General features: G+C 35.7%; 1 protein-coding gene across 1 annotated transcript; it reads right to left on the minus strand.

Moving 5' to 3' along the window:
* Positions 1-232: 232 nt before the first annotated feature.
* LOC145767484 (deoxynucleoside triphosphate triphosphohydrolase SAMHD1-like) lies at positions 233-18,222 on the minus strand. Its single transcript, XM_082579320.1, has 13 exons — positions 18,150-18,222; positions 17,776-17,936; positions 17,254-17,369; positions 15,659-15,738; positions 14,728-15,000; positions 13,880-13,927; positions 12,224-12,448; positions 11,359-11,450; positions 10,442-10,568; positions 8,907-9,083; positions 8,224-8,286; positions 7,194-7,328; positions 233-2,321 (listed from the first exon to the last, which is right to left on the minus strand). The coding sequence occupies exons 1-13, from the start codon at positions 18,174-18,176 to the stop codon at positions 2,226-2,228; spliced, it is 1,620 nt and encodes a 539-aa protein (XP_082435446.1). The 5' UTR covers positions 18,177-18,222; the 3' UTR covers positions 233-2,225.
* Positions 18,223-19,107: the final 885 nt, after the last annotated feature.

Raw genomic sequence — 19,107 nt, forward strand, 5'->3', positions numbered from 1 at the left:
TGAATTAGTGGGGATGTGGGAACATCTCAGACAGCAATAATCAAAAAAGTAGAGAGTACCACACCTAATCGGCAAATTCAAGTTTAATAAATTTGAATTAAAAGAACTTGAATTTGCCAATTAAGTGTGGTAATCTCCAATTTTTTATCGATATAATAAGTCCTGCATCAGTCGACTAGATTGCAGATTCACCAGTTAGATTAAAGAGCGTTTATTCACCAAAATAGGGTATACACAATCAAAGAAATATACAAGCTGATAAAAGAAGTTAAGACAAGCAACAAAGGAGGTTGACTGTAAACAGAGTCACTAGTGGGATCATTTCCCTGGATTCTGAACAGTCTTCATCCTCATCATTGCAGCACTTGAAGTTGGGTGGCTCATTGGTGCCACTTGCTGACCATGCGGCTACACTTGTCCCTTATAGAACTTAGTCAAAACTATAGAGTAAACTAATTTATAGTAAGTTATTCAGCAGCTATAATTTTGCAGTTTCTTTACGATTTTTTGCTGTGATAAATGAAAACATTAAATGTTTTGACTTAGTTTTCATTAATTGTTTTCAACAACGAATTGCATTTTTTCAATAAACAAAATTTGTTTATTGAAAATTATATATTAAATATTATTATTGAATATTATTATTGTATGAAACATATAGAAACAGTGTAAAAACAAAAAAACGTAAAAGAACGTTAAAATAACCATTAAAAAAAACAAAGACTAAAGTAAATCGTTTTATGATCCCCAGTTTTAATACTTTATAACCATTTAAAAGTTAAAAAAAACACAAAAAAAAGACACACAAAAATTGAGTAATAAAGTGAAACTTTTACTATTTATATGAGTAACAACGCGTTAAGTGCGCAATCAATATTTGCAACTCGAGTTATTGTGCGCATTTGACAATTCTCAGTATTTTTCCTCGCATTATTACTTCGTAGAGTGTTGTGGAGTCCGCAGCGCAACAAGCTTTTCTTTTAATTCTGTTTGCTTCCTTTTGTGGTTTTGACTGTTTCTGATAATTCAATATTGGACTATTCTTTACTTGCAGTGAAAGTGATTCCGTCGAACACCACTGGCCGTAATACGCACTTAACAGGTTAAAACGACAAATAGACAGTTGCAATGATGTGGTTTGGCCTCGGTAAATCCAAAAGTAAATTGCATTATGCCTTTGTGCATATTATGTTGGACTGCTATTATTTCATTTATAGGAGTAGGAAAAGTTTAGTTTTCCGGGGGTGCAAAAAATCCTTGCCCAAATATAACCTAATTAATTGCCCCAAATATTTTCAGCAACAAAGCATAGACCACCTGATTAAAAAATTCTAAACTGCTACCGATAGTCTGGTAAATACTGTAGCCTAAATGTAATTAATCAACTACCAGTATCGCCCAAACAATGAAAATCATTATAACAATAGGCTAATAGTAACTCAATCAAGGAAAACATTTCACATCAATAAGATAATAATAAGCTTACGTCTACTTTTAAATACAAATTGTCATAATGATCTAAAATCTTAACAAGCTAAAAAGTTCTTTCTAAAATTCTATAAACTAAACTTGTAGACTACATATTCAGTTGAGTATTTTGATATTGCAAGTCATGTGTTCAAAGCATCACTTTCAAATTAAATTTTGGAACATTTCGATTCATAAAATTTACAACCATCTGGATATTTTTAGATGATGAAAAGAAGTTGAAAAGTTGTTTCAAATTTTAAGAACTAAACTTGCAGGCTACAACTTCAGCGGAGCATGTTAATATTGTAAGTTATGCGTTGGAAACATAACTTTCAAATTCAATATTGGGGCACACTTCGATTACAATATACTTTCATATAATCTATAAACATCTGGATATTTTTTGCCCAACTTTTTCAAGTTTTCAACAAATTCCACACGATGTCATGCATAACTTTGATTTTCTACTTGACTTAGCGGATGTAGTGGTAATAAAAAACACAAAAACGTAAATTCAGTCACATTCATTACTTTTGTGTGCAGTGTAATGCAATGCATAGAGCTAGCAGTATTGCAGAAAAATTTTATCTTAAAGCGCCTGCGAGCGTGTGTGTTTGCAAATCCTTCTGGAAACAATTATGACAAAAGCAAAAGAATATAACGTTGTTTATCCATACATATCCTTTGCAACCAAAGCTGATAAAAACCAAAACAATGTCTATTCTTTTGGTTTTCAAAGATGAAGAATATACGCATCATTCCTGCTCCATCCAATTTCTGAACTTTTTATCAACGTCATTGTAGTGTTTGTCATCGACCTTTCCTTTGTAGTAAACCTCCAACTCGTATTCCTGTGTCAATCAGGAAATTAGATGAATGATTCAGTTGTTATACAACAGAACAGTTTTTTTATTCATTACCACAATCCATACAGCGAATTCGTTGCTGGATAACATAAAGTCGTAAAAAGGAAACAATAACACAGGTCAACATTTTTTTTGTATAGCCTTATATGGAAAATTGTAAACCTGCTAGGTGTAGTGGTATCCAGTGGCGTAGCAGCCACCTGGTGGTTCTGGTTCTGCGCCAGGGGCGGCAGGCTGCAAGGGGGCGGCAAAATGAGGCTGCACAGTGCACACAGCACGTGAAATGAAGTAATACAAAAATAAATAAAAAGTGAAACAAGAAAATGATTTACAAAGAGACAGCTAGCACACCTTAAAAAATTTAAGGATAGAACAACAGCTCAAAAGCTCGAGTTGCTTCTTGCGTGATGTTGGATAGCTGGTAGCCTGTACTCCGTCTGTTGTTCAATTCTTAGTAACATTTATTACGTCATAAATCTAGAGGAGTTTCTCCAAGCTCAAAATGATAAAGTCGTATTTACGTTCTACCATGAATGATGATCGGCTATCAGCTCTATCGATTCTTTCTATAGAAAGAGACTATACGTTCAGAAACTTGATTTTGAAGATATTATCGCTGATTTTGCTTCGGCGAAAGCTCGAAAAGTTCAATTTTGAAGCGACTATTGATCTTTTATTTGCCTAATACATTTGTTGTCTATTTTTTGTCTTTTATTTTTGGCCTTAAAGCTGAGACAGTGAGGCTTCTTTCTCAAGCCAGTGCCGGTCTTTGGGGTGTGCAAACCGTGCGATTGCACAGGGCCCGCAAATTAGGGGGCCCGCAATTTACTCAAGAAATGCAGTAATTTTTGTCATTTCCAATGGAAAAAATTCAATTCGATTCACAAGCAAGTAGCCTACCGTTATCCTTGAAGTCAGTTGCGGCTTTAGGAATTAGCAACAAGAAAACATGGAGACTCAGCTTTATTTCCGAAAAATGCCAGAGAAAACATGATCTTATCCTTTTACTATGCCACCGGACAGCACCATTTACAGTTAATATTCAAACTCAAATTTTTGTTGAACATGCGCTCAGAATGCACCAAATTCAAAGTAATTTTTCAAATCTTTCTGGGAGAGGCTCGCCTGACCCCACACCGTCAGGCTTTGCCCGCCGGCCGTCAAACCCCCCTCCCCTTTCAAAATACTTAGTTACGCTACTGAATTGGATCATTGTCATTAGGGCCCGCAAAGCACATTCCGCACAGGGCCCGAAATACCCTAAGACCGGCACTGCTCAAGCAATATAGAACTTCTGAGACGCGGTACATTATTTGTAATTATCTTTATTGAAAAGATTGCTTGAACATGAAACTATTTCAAAATTTGCTGCAGTCTACTTAGGGCTGCATTTTCAAAGAAAGCCAGGGGCGGCAGCATATGCTCCTACGCCACTGGTGGTATCTTTCTTAAACTCTGAGCATTGCGCAAAAAATATTACGTTCGTTGCATACGATTTTTTAACGGATTTTGTATGAGTTTGGAATTGTTTTCTGTTTGTGGCATATACAGTATGTTGTGCTTGAGCGGTAGGATGGCGAAGCGGATAAGGCGTTCACTTTCCAATCCTGCAATACTCGTTCGACTCCCGGCTTAAGCTGGTTGTTGAAAAACACTGCTCACCTCTACCAAGGGTGTAATGAATTAAGTGGGCGTAGTTGCTGAAGGAAAAGTGGCCGAAAGAAAGGAACTGGCCACCCTACCCTCGTTAGTGTCGAGGGATTATTATAATGAGAACTTTATCTTCTTATCCCTGAATGCTTGGATCAAGCATGGGACTCACCTTTACCTTATTTAGTGTTTAAATCTAATTTGCACTGAATAATATTTATTTATACGGCTTTTTTCTTATGTGTGCATCATTTTCAGCTATTGTGAACATAAGCTTACTCATGGCTGATTAACTTGCACGTGGTGGAGTATATCAATGGATCCTGTGGAGCCCCTGTTGTTTTTGTATCCCCTCCTTCCAAACAGAAACAGAAAAAACATGTGTAATTTTCCTCCCGTTTCTCAAAAAATTGTGGCTTGCTTCGCTCGCTCAAGCTCATTTAATTAACTTAACCGAGATATTAGGTGCGCACAGGGTTTCAAGAGCAATTGATTTAAGGGTAGAAATGATTTCTGAACTCAAAACCTATAAAAATATTGCAATAGGCTATTCCGAAATAAAACTATTGCTCATTCAACTAGTTAACAATTAAATGGAGTCATTTCACTGTTTATAAAGATATGAGGTGAAATATGTTTCGAAACTTTACTAAAAAACTACACAACACTAAACAAACCTTGAAAAGATAAATTATTGAAATCTTTTTGTGGTCATAAAAAATATTTAAAACATAATTTCAGTTTTAAAACAAAACTTGTCACTCAGCCTTCTACGGAAATTCAGTTTTGATTTGATAAACTAGGGCAGATACGAAGTGCAAGGCTTCATGACCCAAATTGTTGCCTCAAGTGCATCACTAATTATAAGTCAAGCGGAATGTTTACATAATGCAGAATTTTCGTGAGAACTGATAACAACTTCTTTTTTTAAAGCAGTTTAATAACTTTCATACAATATTATCTTCGCATAATATCTTCTTGATTGCAATGGAGACTTTTTCCCTGGTGAGAAGGGGTGAAAGTATCATTTAAACATATATTAGCAGCCAACAGTGTCAGCATTGAGCTGTCTATGATCACTAAGAATAGTAATTATTTTCAATATTTACCTGTTGTCATTATTGAATTTTTTCTGACTAAAGACTTAGGCTTGCCGCTTTTGGTTTTAATATTATGTAACCATCTATTTAAAATAGAATTTTTTATCGGTGTTGATAATATCGGATTTGCTTGATTTGTTTGTTTTACGTATTTCGCAATTTGTCTTTTTTACATGTGCTAGCTAGCTGAAGATGCTGTTACTATAAATTACACTAATAGGTTAGATTGTTGTGCAAATGCCAGCATTTGATGAATGCGAAATAGCAGTACCTACATTTTGGACTTGAAATTATTGGGCAAAAATGACCGAAACGTCATAGTGTAGGCTAAGCCTAAGGACATAAGATTTACATTGAAAGAATTTCATTGTCAAATATTTTATTAGATAAAAAGAAAGATTGAATGTATGTATTTGTCTGGTATTAATTCCATGACGACGATGAAATATCTATACAGTCATTTGGGGCTCTAAATATTGGGGTAAAAATGGGCTGTTTTTACTTGATAGGGTTTTCAGATCCCCATAAGATCTTTTTTAATGACACCACAACTGTCAAATTCAAATCGGTAGAATACAAGCTTCGAAATATTACAAATATTATGTTGTAAACAATTATTTTGATTGGTTTAGATTGAGTGTTAAAAGCATTTAAAAATTGAAAAAACATAAGATTTTGATGACACACCTTATACCTATACATAGCCGAGTGGTTACTGGTTAGAGCCTTGGAACGGCAATCGAAAGGGCGTTGGTTCGACACCGCTCAAGAGCAATGCGGCTGTGTCTTTGGCAGGACACTTTAAGGCATGCCTGAAGGTAGAAACAAAGATTGGCTTCCTCGCCTTCCCGCCCACTTAATCTAAATCTTCAATCACCAGGTGTAAGCCTGGATACGACAAACTAACAACTATGCATTTAGAGATGTTGTTTTTTTTTTCTTGAATTGTGTAGTACAGTGTGTAACGAACTCATACAGAAATTTTTAGTCCTCCGTCACATTTACAATAGAAGTTATAAGGCTGGTTATAAAGGCTAAGGCTTGTAAATGACAAACATTCCTATACTAAACCCCCACAAGCCAAAAACGAGGGTAGAGCCGGATATGGAAATGGTCGTCTTGAGAAAACCGTTTAAGATATTGATCTAAAACTTGGAATTCGGAAGTTTAGAAGCCTAAGGAATAATATAACAATTTTCAGCAAAATCTGACAGCCTCTAGGTACTTATATGGGTGTATGAGTTAGTATGGAATGACCCATATAGTAAAATTAAATAGGCTATACTAGCCTACATTTTAATTTACTGTACAAACAATGTAGAACTTGTAGAAAAGAGCTGAGGTCAAATTCCGAATCAGCGCCCTCAAATTATGTCAGAACAAGCATTGGTAGAAATACAACAACAACTTTGTTAACCTGTGATATTTTCCGTTTAACTTGAAAGACACTCTGCAAAAATATGACAGCAACAAATCAAACATCTATATTTTGAAAGTTCAAGCTACTTTTCTTAATTATGGAAAGTGATATAAAGTTTACATGACAAAAATATTATTAGGAAATACATAAGAAATAAACAAACAAAACAAAGTAACCTTACCGGTTTTAACATTTTTTATTACAAAGAGATATAACGTAATTAAAACATCAACTCAAACGTTTTCGACACGAACGTCGAACGTGTGTCCTTATCAGCAATTAGTTAAATCTGCATTACACATAAAATGAAAAATTATTAGATAAATCTGAATCTTGACTATCTATCTGATTTAAATAATGTCTGATGAGGACACACGTTCGTGTCGAAAACGTTTGAGTTGATTTTTTAATTATGTTATATCTCTTTGTAATAAAACATGTTAAACCGCTAAAGGTACTTTGTTTGGCTTGTCTATGATTCATCAAAGCAAACTCTCTACCAAAGCTTTAACATAAGAAATAATAAAAGCAAATTAATGATTTGGTTTTATCTATTGTTTTACCGCTTTTATCCATTATATTCATCAATACTTACAGAAATTAAGCAATCTTATCTGATGAGTCACAAATAAAGTTTACTGGCTGAACAAATTTTAAATAAATTAATTATTAATCAGTTCAACAAACCAGAAATTGCTGTGGAAGCAAATGGGATACTTCCTCCCTCTTCATGGATATAGGAATATCTGGTTCATTCTTTGTATAAAACCCAAACAAATCAACAGGGTTCTGAGCCTTTTTTCCGTAGTCGTACTTTTTCTCCTGCACAAAATTGTTTTAGAATATTTTGTTTCACCCAATTTGTATATTGATCGCTAGCACAGTCTAACGGGTAAAAAATATTTTATTTTTGTGGTTGATGTTTGAAACAGAAAAACTTATGTTTTTTATCTATAAAGCGTAGGTTTTAATGCATTCGTATGCAAAAGGATAAACATTTGAAAATATAAAACCTTTTGTAACACCATGGCTCACTTGTTCAAACAAATGAAATAAAATCAATACTCAACCAATCAAATCAATACAATCATGGAAAAAAGTTAGAATACTACACATTTTAAGGATATTTTCAAAAGTCTAAGATAAATTTAAAAATTTTAAAACTTAAAGTCATTGTTTAATAATTTTTGTATTTTAAAAGTACGATCATTCATCGCTTTTGGCGGCATTTTCCATGCTGTAATGTTGGAAATAGCTAAGTCTAAGCCAGGGGTTCTTAACCATGGGTGCACGCACTACTAAGAGATGCGAGACCTACCTCCTCCAGGGATGCGTGGATACTGAATTGTTTGGCGTAGTTATAAAATAACGTAAGAAGTTATATTGCATTTATTTACCGGGACTCAGCACTTTGAATTGTAGGGATAATTACATTTCAACTATTCTTAGAAGATGTGCAAATACTGATTGTCGATGTCAATGTAGTGCCAACAAGGATAAAGGTTGAAAATCAGTGGACTCTAAGCAAGGCATTTTTTGTTCTTAAGTAATAAAAATACTTTAGGATTAGGTCAATCAAGAAGGTCTAATTCAGAAAAAATGTAATTTCTTTGATTCTTTAATAAACGTCGCCAAAAGTCGTAGAAATCTAATAACAACAACATCAACTGTGGATTAATGTAACTCATATGCTTTCATTGCTTTGTATTGTACTTACACGATAAACTACATGTTCCTTCAAGCCTTCGAACTTCTCCTCAAAACTTGTCTTTTGCTTGTCCTGAATAATTTAAAACCATGTTTCATGTACAACTACCTAATTACACAAATTACCACGTCGAGTTGAAAATGCGACTTGATTAGTCACATTTGCAGACTTTGCCGACTATTGTTAACTGTCTGATTAATTTTTTTTTTAAATGTTAAAAAAAAACAAAAAAAAACGCATTTTCAGTGTATCATCAGTGCGTGATGAAGTTATATCCCATTGAATCAAATGGAAGAGACAGTAAAGAATGATAACTTATGTTTCAACAATTCCAGTCAGACATTTTGCAACAGCATGTAAACTACAAGTAATTGTTGAGTGCAAACTTAAATATGCCTCAACAACAAAATAGTGATTTTGGAAAAAACAAACTTCAAAGATTTAATTTACAACAGAATTTAAGGTTGTCGTAAAACATATGGTACTGAATAGTGGCAAGGCTTGTTGGTTAATTTTTTCCAGCTTGAAATTTGAAATCACATTTAACATTCTATAAAAGTTCTCTTCCTGCAACTGCATCCAAATCAACAAACATGGGAGTTGAGGGCTTTTAAAACGACAACTTGAAAGCAAAAGATAGTAAGAAATTATTTATAAAATTTTAGTTTATTAGAAGCAATATTGTGTCTCACTTTCCAACCATCGATCTCTTTTTGAAGGTCGGCTGGGACAACACCATATATACTTTTAGGAACCTTTTTTATTCCCAAATAGTGGTAGTAGTCGTGTGTGAAGACTCTTTTCAATAGCTGTCGGGCTTGTATCATTGCAGGAGACGAATCACTTGAATAATAGATTTGTTGCATCACCTAGAGTACATTTTGAAAAACTTAACATTTTTACGGTTTAAAATTAATTGTTTTCTTTTATACGTTCATATTACAGTCGCATAGGTATTTGTGTGCAGTAAAAACGAAACAGTTAATTCAATCACCACTCATCAGTAAGTAATCTTCTTCGTTTGAACCTTCTTCGCCACTCCAAGGGTCGAGGGGCTCTGCCTTTTACCACCCTTGGGCAGTGGCGGCGACGCGGTCTAGATGTTTGGGCAGGTGTCGAGCAGCCATTCAATTGATTTGTCATCCAGTTCACGCAGACCACGCACACCATTTGGCGCATGGTAGATGGCGCAATTACAAATGGTGTGGTCTACGGTTTGTTCCTCCTTGCCACACTCACAAATCGCGGATGGAGCCATCCCCCATTTGTGCATGTTCGAGCGGAATAGTCCGACGCCAGTACGCAGGCGGTTGAGCCGCACCCAGGCCTTCCTTGGCAAATGCATTCCGGTTGGGTGGTTGCCGGTGTCGGAGATGAAACTTTGGAGTCTTGAGGAGTTCTTCTTCCACTCCGAGCTCCATTGGTGGTCCGCCCAGGTAGCCGCACTGATGGATTGGTCTTCAGCAGTTTTCATCAGGAGTTGTGCGGCACGTACAAATGGGTGTCTCGATTTCAGTCGCTGAGGTTTCTCGTTCACAGACTCATAGAGACTTGAGTAGAGCAAGTAAGTAATCATAGAACAGTGAAATTTTAATATCAGCTAAACATTACCACACTGGATTAGACACTGCAAACTGTTGAAAAGCTTACAAAAACTGACACAGATAATCTCCTGGTAAACAGTTTTTTAAGAAATATGCAAAAAAAATTTAAATTGAATAAGGTAGGCAAGTTTTGAAAAAATGAATAGCAGCATTTCTCATAAGCTTATTTCGAACAATCCTAATTTTGTTAAGTTTGATTACTGTGTTCTTTATCTTGCTAAAAATATAAATTTATCATAACGTTAGCAATAGCCTATACAGGGCTGCTATTTTTTTCCTGTTTATTTTTTTATTTGCTACTCTCAACGTGGCTTACGTAGGCCAGCACGCTCTCAAACAATGCATCAATGCAGTGACGTAGCTAGAAAGAAACTTTTCAGGCGCAAAAATAGCTGTTGGGAGAGGAGGGTAAACGTAATTCGACACGTATTACAATGATATTAAAACGTCGTAATAGGATAGAAACTTGTGGGAGAGGAGGGTAAACGTAATTCGACACGTATTACAATGATATTAAAACGTCGTAATAGGATAGAAACATATTTTTTGATGGCTACGTCTGTGCATTAAAGCCTGTTTAAATCTATATAAGTACCGGACACATAACACTGTGGCAGCATTACATTGTCAGTGATCTTTTCAAAGGCAACCATGTTCCTGTTATCAACAGACTCAGCCATTGTTTTGTCTTTTCCATCGCTTCCTTTAAATTTGATGCAGTTGTTTGCCAACACCATTGCATCACATATCCTGTAATGAAATAAATTGAATATTTTTGTGACAGTAAATGAAAATATAGCGGACAATGATGATCAGGCAAACTAAACACATCAAATAACTTTTATCAAATACATTATAGTTCAATTCAGTTTGTTTTTATTTCTGAACATCACAATGAAAAACAGTATGTTATGCCAAACATAGCAGAGGATTAGAAATAGGTAGAAACCTCCTATCCCCTATTTGTAATGCAGTGCATGCTAAATGTTATCTGCAAATTGCAATAAATCATTTCTGCTTAATTGATGGTAATAGAAATATCTAACCACGGACTGAGATAACGACTGCGGAAATTTAATCCAGTCAAGTAGATACTTTTACTGCGGAAAACCCTAAGGCACGACGAAGAACGTAAAACAAGTATTAGGCGATACGACGCAGGTCAATAACACTATATATATACTGCAACTCATCATAAAGGTTACAAAATCGGTTGCTAAACAATTAGTGTTGCCAATTTGTGTTACTGACGCCAATTTGTGTTACTGACGAGCCCAGCAGCCTCATGAGCGAAACACGGTGTCTATCGCGGTCAATTCATTGCTACAATCGGCTGCCGAGAAACATATGTATCAGTTACGCAAAGAGAACTATAGGACTCGTGTTACATAATTAAAGGAATCTTACGACATTCACAAGCACCCATTAATACAATTAAATACTGCAATACCAGATGACTTCGCTTTCAAATGTTTTTTCTGGAAAACAATTGTAAAGTTTAAGTAGAACAATCTAACCAAATAGCGTTACCGCCACTTACATAGCTTCTACAGCTGTGCTTATCTTGTGTTGGTATGCCCGATGATACAAGGAAACTCTAGTGTGGAACATCTCATATAGATTTTTGCACTCCTGTAATTGAGAAATAGCATAAACCCGCTTACTCCTTGATATTTATCTAACATTGCAACAACCTTGTCCAAAAGGAATGAAAAAAAGCATTGTCACAACAACCAATAAGCTATAATCCATCGATATATTAGGATTATAAAAACTATTTCCTAATATTACGATTTCCATATTGACTTTTACACGTTTATGCTCCGTGCCTGCTTAGTACAGGCTACCTACATTGAGACGATGGAACTGTGAAAATCAAATTGCAATCACTACGCCTAGTCTAAAATAAACTTAATCAAGATATAACCTACTTCAGTGGTTTAAAATATAACCCAACACAATGTACAGTATGTATGTTAGCCTATAACTTCAGTGAACTTTATTAAGGTTTTTTTTGCTTTCACAGGACTTTCTGTTTAGATTACTTCAATAGTAGGCTACCAAAGATTTTTTTTCTCTTATCTAGATTTATGATTGAATCAGGATTTATCCAATTTACTGTCCCAATTTTTATTACTGCGGGTTATCTTTGCAGCATTTTGCAGGAGGGCTAAGATGATCACAAGGAACATAAAAATTTACTGACAACACGACAGCAAGATAAAGTGAAAGATTTTAAGCAACCATAACAAAAGAAAGATACTTTCATGACAATTAAGATTATATGAAAGCCTAAGATGTTTTTCAGACGTTTTTGTGCTATGCTATTATGTTTCAAGAGGCTGCGGCAAACTTGAATCACATCACAGAGATTTCAAGTTTTCAAATAACCTATAACGCCAAACCTTATCTCTTGCACAAATCCCCAAATCAGGAAGAGAAGTGGATTTAGCCTGGCCGTTACCCCCATCTTGACCTTGGGCTGCGGTTATTTTTGCGTAGTCGAGAACCCTCATGTTCTTCATGAACCGAATATGATCAAAGCTGTTAGCTATGCCCAGCTGGTGGCAGTCGCGAGCAAAGTAATCCCATTTGTCAACATCCACTCCGTTGCGCTGATTTGCGACAATCTACAACAGTTTCAATCTATTCCTTTAACTTTTCTTGGTTGTGCAGTGCAAGTAAACAAAGTATGAAGTTTGCAAAGCAACTTAAAATTAATTTATTGTAAAGCACGAAACGGAAGGTGGCTCGAACCTTCGGCACCTCAGAACCAATCCTTTTAAACAAAGGTTTGAAATAAGATATAACCTAATCAAATTAATTTGCGTTCTTCTGGTGACTATTTACTAGGTTACCTCGTGATGTTAAAGATGATAACTAGCTTTTTTTCCGACGTTTCGTCAGTCAGCACGACTGACTTTATCAAGGTGGCTAAAACAGGTTGATACAACCTGTTCAGCAACGATGGCACAGCACAAAAACATACTGATAAAATGAGTAAAGTAAAGCAGCAAGAATCAGAATTAAAACACGCAACAAGATACCTAGAGATTGTAAAGAAAGGGGCGTTCTTCCCGGCTATCAGCACAAGGCTGAGCACTCACTAGTACAGCGAGCAGCTGCGATTCGCCAACCATAACGGTGTAGCTTCCACGCTAAGCCATTCAGACCATCCAATCAACAATATGTTTCTCGGCAGCCGATTTGTAGCAAGAATTGACAGCGATAGACACGTGTTTCGCCCATGAGGCTGGGCTCATCAGTATCGCACCGTATTCTGCCACAAATTTATTCGACCACCGCTTTACCAGTCAGTTTAACTCTTATCTTTGTGGAAACAAAGAAAGAGCCAACAAAACCAGCAGGCGCCAGGGCAGAGGACATTGTGAAGAAAGGGGCGTTCTTCCCGGCTATCAGCACAAGGCTGAGCACTCACTAGTACAGCTTGCGATTCGCCAACCATAACGGTGTACGGTGCGATACTGATGAGCCCAGCCTCATGGGCGAAACACGTGTCTATCGCTGTCAATTCTTGCTACAAATCGGCTGCCGAGAAAGATACCTAGAGGTTAAACTAAATGCAGTGAATGCCTAAAACCAGTAGGCTACTTCCCGCAGCGTAAATTATCTATCTATTGGGCCACTGTCCAGAAACGTTGAAAAGACATCAGACAAGACAGAAAGCAATGGGATTAGCAATAACAATGGTAGAGAAGACGCACTGAGAATGGAAAAGGTGAAGCTAAAGTTAAAGTAATTTGTTGTACACAGAGGGGAAATTCTGACCATCTTTTTGGTTAAGAGCATGTTGTGCCTTCTGGTTTATGTACCATTTTTCTGTGAACAATCTTTTTGTATAATCCTTTTCATCTTTAACATCACGAGGTAACCTAGTAAATAGTCACCAGAAGAACGCAAATTAATTTTATTACCAAATGCCTGGTGAACAGTCTCTCTCTGTTTTTATATAACCTAATCATTGTGATTCGTTGTTGCATTTGTGAAAACATTTCAGTAGGCCTAACGCCCATTATAATTTATTTTAGCCATAACCGTACCTCATACAGAAATCCTTTTTCTCTTGTTCTGCCTTCGTACTGCCAATCCTGAATGAAATGTTAACATGAGAAATATAGACAATATATTGTATGTCATCCAAAAAACGCATGTTTTGCTTTCTTACAACCATAGGTCACTACAAGTCTACTGGAGGTAAAAATAACTCGTGAGATCAAGCCTAAAAGATGGAAATAATGCGATGTCAGTATGTTAAGTCTTTGGTAAACCCTAAAGAGTTAAAGTTAAAAATATTGGATTGTAAAAGAAAACCTTTGAAAAATATGATGGCAATTTTTGTGAGTAAGATCTACTGATATACCATTTTGCAAGAAAACTGTCAACTTGTAAAAATACTTACAAAATTATATAAAATAAATAACATTATTAAAATGAGCTGTTTTTATGGAGATGTACTGTCTGATATTTTGCTTTATGAATCTAGCTCTGAATTAATGCGGAAGAATTATTTCGAAAGAAAATTATTCCCCAGCTTCGGAAAAATAATTTGGTTTTACAACTAATCATTCTTTGTTCTGACTCTTCAGACTTGTCAATAAAATTAAAAAGTGCCAGGATACAGTTCGTTCTTTATGAATCGAAGTGCTTTGAACTTTTGATTAACCTGTTCTTTTCTATAACCGTGAAATGGTGATCGCAATTTAAATACAGTTTTTATGCATTTAAATCACAAATTTTGATCAGGAAAATACACAACATCATTGTTGATCATTAGTCTAACTCTAAAACGTCATAAATCATTCAAAAATACTTTCCAAGAAATTTATACAAATATATCCCACCTCACGCAATGTAAACATACGGTAGACTATTGTTTTAATCGATTTACCGCGGGTTGAGGTTTGTACTCTACAAGTTTGTCGTTGGGTCTTGGTCCGTTAATCATTTCTTTGATAAAAATTGCATTCTGACACTTGGTGATCTTAACTTCCTTTTCTTCTTCTTTACACCCTTCTTCTTGTTCTTTTATTTTCTTTTTCTTTTCTTTTTCACCTTCCGTTAGCAAAAGCTCCTCAAAATCTGAGGCGATGCCAGCGTTATCCGTTAGAATTCGATTAAACATCAGGCAAGATCGTTCTTCGTGATGAACATTTTCTTCGTGCTGAACACGGGAAAATAACAAAACTTAAAAAGAACGAAAAAAATGGCGATAGACAGAGTAAACCTAATTTCATAAAACACTGGCAATCTGGATAGCCAACACATAATATCGGTCCAAATTTCGAATTTTACGTCCATATCAACGTAGTTGTTATAATAGGCTATAATCATCTACGTGGAACGAAAGAGTAGCCTACGAAATGAAATAAGAACTGATTTTCAATAGACACAAAATGGCAAAATTTGATGAATCAATTGGCAACAAAATGCCAAATTAAACAAAATCGACATTAAAGGAGAAATAAACACAAACGTAACATGTGAGGTTGGAGAAAAAAAAAGTGTCGATGAAAACAAAAGCATCTAAATATATACATGACCTGGTTAGTGGTTATGCGATTACAATAGAATGAAGAAGTGATCGATGGGCCACAAGAACCATGTAGCTTCAAGAGACGGGAAAGGAGCTAGACGCCCGAGGAGAGAATGATTATACGCCATTGAAAAACAACTTAATGATATTTCGACAAGAACAACAAGAGGTAGAACGGTGTAATATAATATAATTTAGGAAAGGGGCACTAGTTCATTACTTCATTGTATGATGTGGACATAAGTCATAACTTGCCAAGCATAAAAAATAATATGTAAAAACGAACTTTCCAACAAGGTTTCGGAGTTTCGTTTCCAATTTTTTCCAGAAATAGCTGATCGAACATGTGTGAAAATGGACCATGACCTGCGTAGCAAAGAAGTAGCTATAAGGAAAACTTTAGGGGGGGGAAAGCAAGTGTCGAGAGGAGAAATATTTTGATATTTAAAATAAAGAGTTTGTTTAAAAAGATAGTTACTAAATGCAGAGGAACATTTATGAAACTCATTCAAAACGTAATACAATGTCATAAAAACGTTGTATTGGTATTGAAACTATATTAGGGTGAGGCAATTGCTCACCAAACTCCCCTCCATGATACGTCCCTGAAACAATACTCCTATTAATATCAATTGAGTTTACGATATTCATGGAAACTAAAAGGCGCGTCTTTGCTTAAGCAAGCTTAACCTTTTGTTTAAGATAATCGCACTTTGTGCCGCTTACTGAAACTTAAGCGTGAGTCTGCGAGAAAAAATACGCTCCAGTGCAAACAACTCCGCCAGAACACACAATCAAGCGAGTTCTCTTGCTTGGAAATATTTTTGCGCTAACATCTCAGGTTTACTCTCAGTAGTCTGGCTGCTGGGCAAGCAACTAGAAAATTTGTAGTTGTTGTTTTGTATTTGATGCACCCAGTGTTCTCTGACCACACTTGTTTCTAACTTTTCAAGCTCACTAAAGTGTCAGAATACTCGTCGGCGTTTTGGCGCTTCTACCTTTTCTAGACCTCAGCTGTGTTTGGCATATATTGTTTTTTCGTTGTGATGGTCAGAAATAAAAAAAACAAACTGAAACTAAACTACTTCTTTCAGAAGTAAATTGCTTGTTTGCAACCTTAGCTTTTGTCTATAGACTTACTGGTATGCTTTCGAAAACAAAATCAACCGAGTGGTGAGTGCGTCTGCGCCGCGATTAACAGGACTTTGTTTCGACACCGCTCCAGAGCATGGGATTGTGTCTCGATACTCTCAATAAGACACTTTATAGCAAAGTAATGGAAGCGTCTGACTTTATAATCACATGTCCCTTCGCTACTTCCTGTGGGTTGTGTTACATCTGTGATTCGCAGTATAGCCTATATACTATCTGCGTGATTCTAGTGCTATAGTTGAAAATTCCCTTGAAATACAAACAAACCTAAATCATGTTACAACAAACCTAAATCATGTTACAACAAACCTAAATCATGTTACAACAAACCTAAATCATGTTACAACAAACCTAAATCATGTTACAACAAACCTAAATCATGTTACAACAAACCTAAATCATGTTACAACAAACCAAAATCATATTACAACAAACCTATATCATGTTTCAACAAACCTAAATCATGTTGCCACAAACCTAAACCATGTTACAACAAACCTAAATCATGTTACAACAAACCTAAATCATGTTACAACAAACCTAAATCATATTACAACAAACCTAAATTATGTTACAACAAACCTATATCATGTTTCAACAAACCTAAATCATGTTTCAACAAACCTAAATCATGTTGCCACAAACCTAAACCATGTTACAACAAACCTAAATCACGTGACAACAAACATAAATCATGTTACAACAAAGTTAAATCATGTTACAACAAACCTAAATCATGACACAGTCCAGCTAACTCAACGCATAAAACATCTTTTTCATCGATATTCAACTCTGGCTGTGTGGACTGTAAGTGTCGAACGAGCTCTCCAGCTAGATGACAAACCCTTTAAAAGAAAATTGGAACAATTTCAAAGCATCTTAACTTTACCGTTTAAAGTTAAGAAAATCACTTGAACACGATGTTCCAGTGCAGCAAATTTGCAGAGTTTAGGTTGACTAATATTTTGCTGAAACTACTGTACAAGATTATGAAAATCTTCCTAGTATAGGCTATATAGTCTTTTTATGCAAATTTATTGCAACGATTCAAGGTATTGCTCCCTGAAGGAAAAACATTGCATTAATGTAACCGATAAAACTTAAAACCGAAGAAGACTCCCATTATTGACTACAAACTGTAAGGACTGTAAACTATATATCCACTCTAATTGTGTAATTGCAAAAACTACTTTTTTAATGACAAAAAAACAATATACCACAGAGTAAATAATTTCCCAGTAAACTAGTTACCCAATGGAATGTTCAAATCTGTTATGAGAGGCTCCTGGGTAAAGAAAGTACTTCCCCCCAAGTTGTTTGATGTTTTTTAGTCTTTGAAATTGAGGAGTGTTGATGAACTTCGACAACAAAGGATGGAGCTCTATGTGTTTATGAATCGGGTCGTTGAAGCACTGGAGCAAAAGTAACATTATTTTTCATGTATGTCATATCACATTACATTTCACATTATACTTCATAACAAAGTAATTTAGATGATAAATAATTCAAAGTTTTTAAGTTCAAGCTTGGTGTGGTAATTATAGTCAACAGCTACCATGAACCAATATCTATGAAAACAAGTCTGATAAAGTTTGCTTGTCTTACTGAGAAACAGTCCGTCTTACTTGTTTCTTTGCTGGAGGTTCTCCCATCGCATTAATTTCCAATCGTTTGTTTTCAGGCTTGTTGTAAAAACGAAAAAAATCTTTTTAATTATTTTGCAATTGCAGAACGAACGGAAAACAGTTAGCCTTAGATAACTTTTTTTCCTTCTGAAAAATATATATTTTGGTTATATCTGCGTGTGCATCACACCTTTTCGGCTTTTTGGCCTCCTCAGTGCAATAGGTACATTGGGTACATTGGCCACCGAGATTTATACTTCCGTGTGACGTTTTCCCATTTCGGAACCTAAGTGCCAAAAATAGCAACCGTCAACCTTGCTAAAGTGTTCAAACTGCAAGCAGTGAGCTTTGCTCAATGCACAGCAAGGTGCCTCCAGTAAAGTGTTCAATCGTCATAAGCCAAGAGCGTCAATGACTGCAGACAATAGCACACCGTTTCGGCCTTCCGAATCAAAACCAAAACAACGTTAGTAATGCGTTAGAAAGGGAAACTTTTGTTTGATAATTCTATCTGATCAACAAGTAATCAAAAGATTAGAACGCCGTCCACTTCTTACCAAACTTCACTTGCTATCATGGCTGTTCCTATGAACAAATTTTATTTATTATATCATGTTTATTAATCGTACCAATTATAGTTCATCATACCCGCTCCAATATAGTTCAGGTGATAAAACGCCTAATTTGTGAACAAAGAAAGAACAAGATCAAGCGGCGATGGTTCGACTCTTGTGCAATGCGCTTGGGCAACGCATAACGCATATCAAGGATTGCTCCACTGCATATTCCTCTGCACCCAGTGATAAGGAAAGTTCACAGTTCAGAACAGTTCACAACAACACTTCAACAATCGGAAACTTCACTCTGTCAATCTCGATGATCGGCCTGCATCAGTGATTCAAAGCCTCTACAAGTATGTGAAACTACCAGCATTAGGCTCTCAAAAAAGCTTTTCTCA

Source organism: Aplidium turbinatum, chromosome 1 (assembly GCF_918807975.1).
Source record: "Aplidium turbinatum chromosome 1, kaAplTurb1.1, whole genome shotgun sequence".
Lineage (NCBI taxonomy): Eukaryota > Metazoa > Chordata > Ascidiacea > Aplousobranchia > Polyclinidae > Aplidium > Aplidium turbinatum.

What these genes read in the sequence shown, in the direction of transcription:
- LOC145767484 (XM_082579320.1), bottom strand. Translation starts at nt 18,176, where the DNA reads ATGGGAGAACCTCCAGCAAAGAAACAA. An exon ending in CTCCGAAACCTTGTTGGAAA is followed by an intron (nt 15,001 to 15,658) that starts GTTCGTTTTTAC and finishes TCCCGTGTTCAG; the next exon opens with CACGAAGAAAATGTTCATCA. An exon ending in GGATTTGTGCAAGAGATAAG is followed by an intron (nt 11,451 to 12,223) that starts GTTTGGCGTTAT and finishes TCTCAATTACAG; the next exon opens with GAGTGCAAAAATCTATATGA.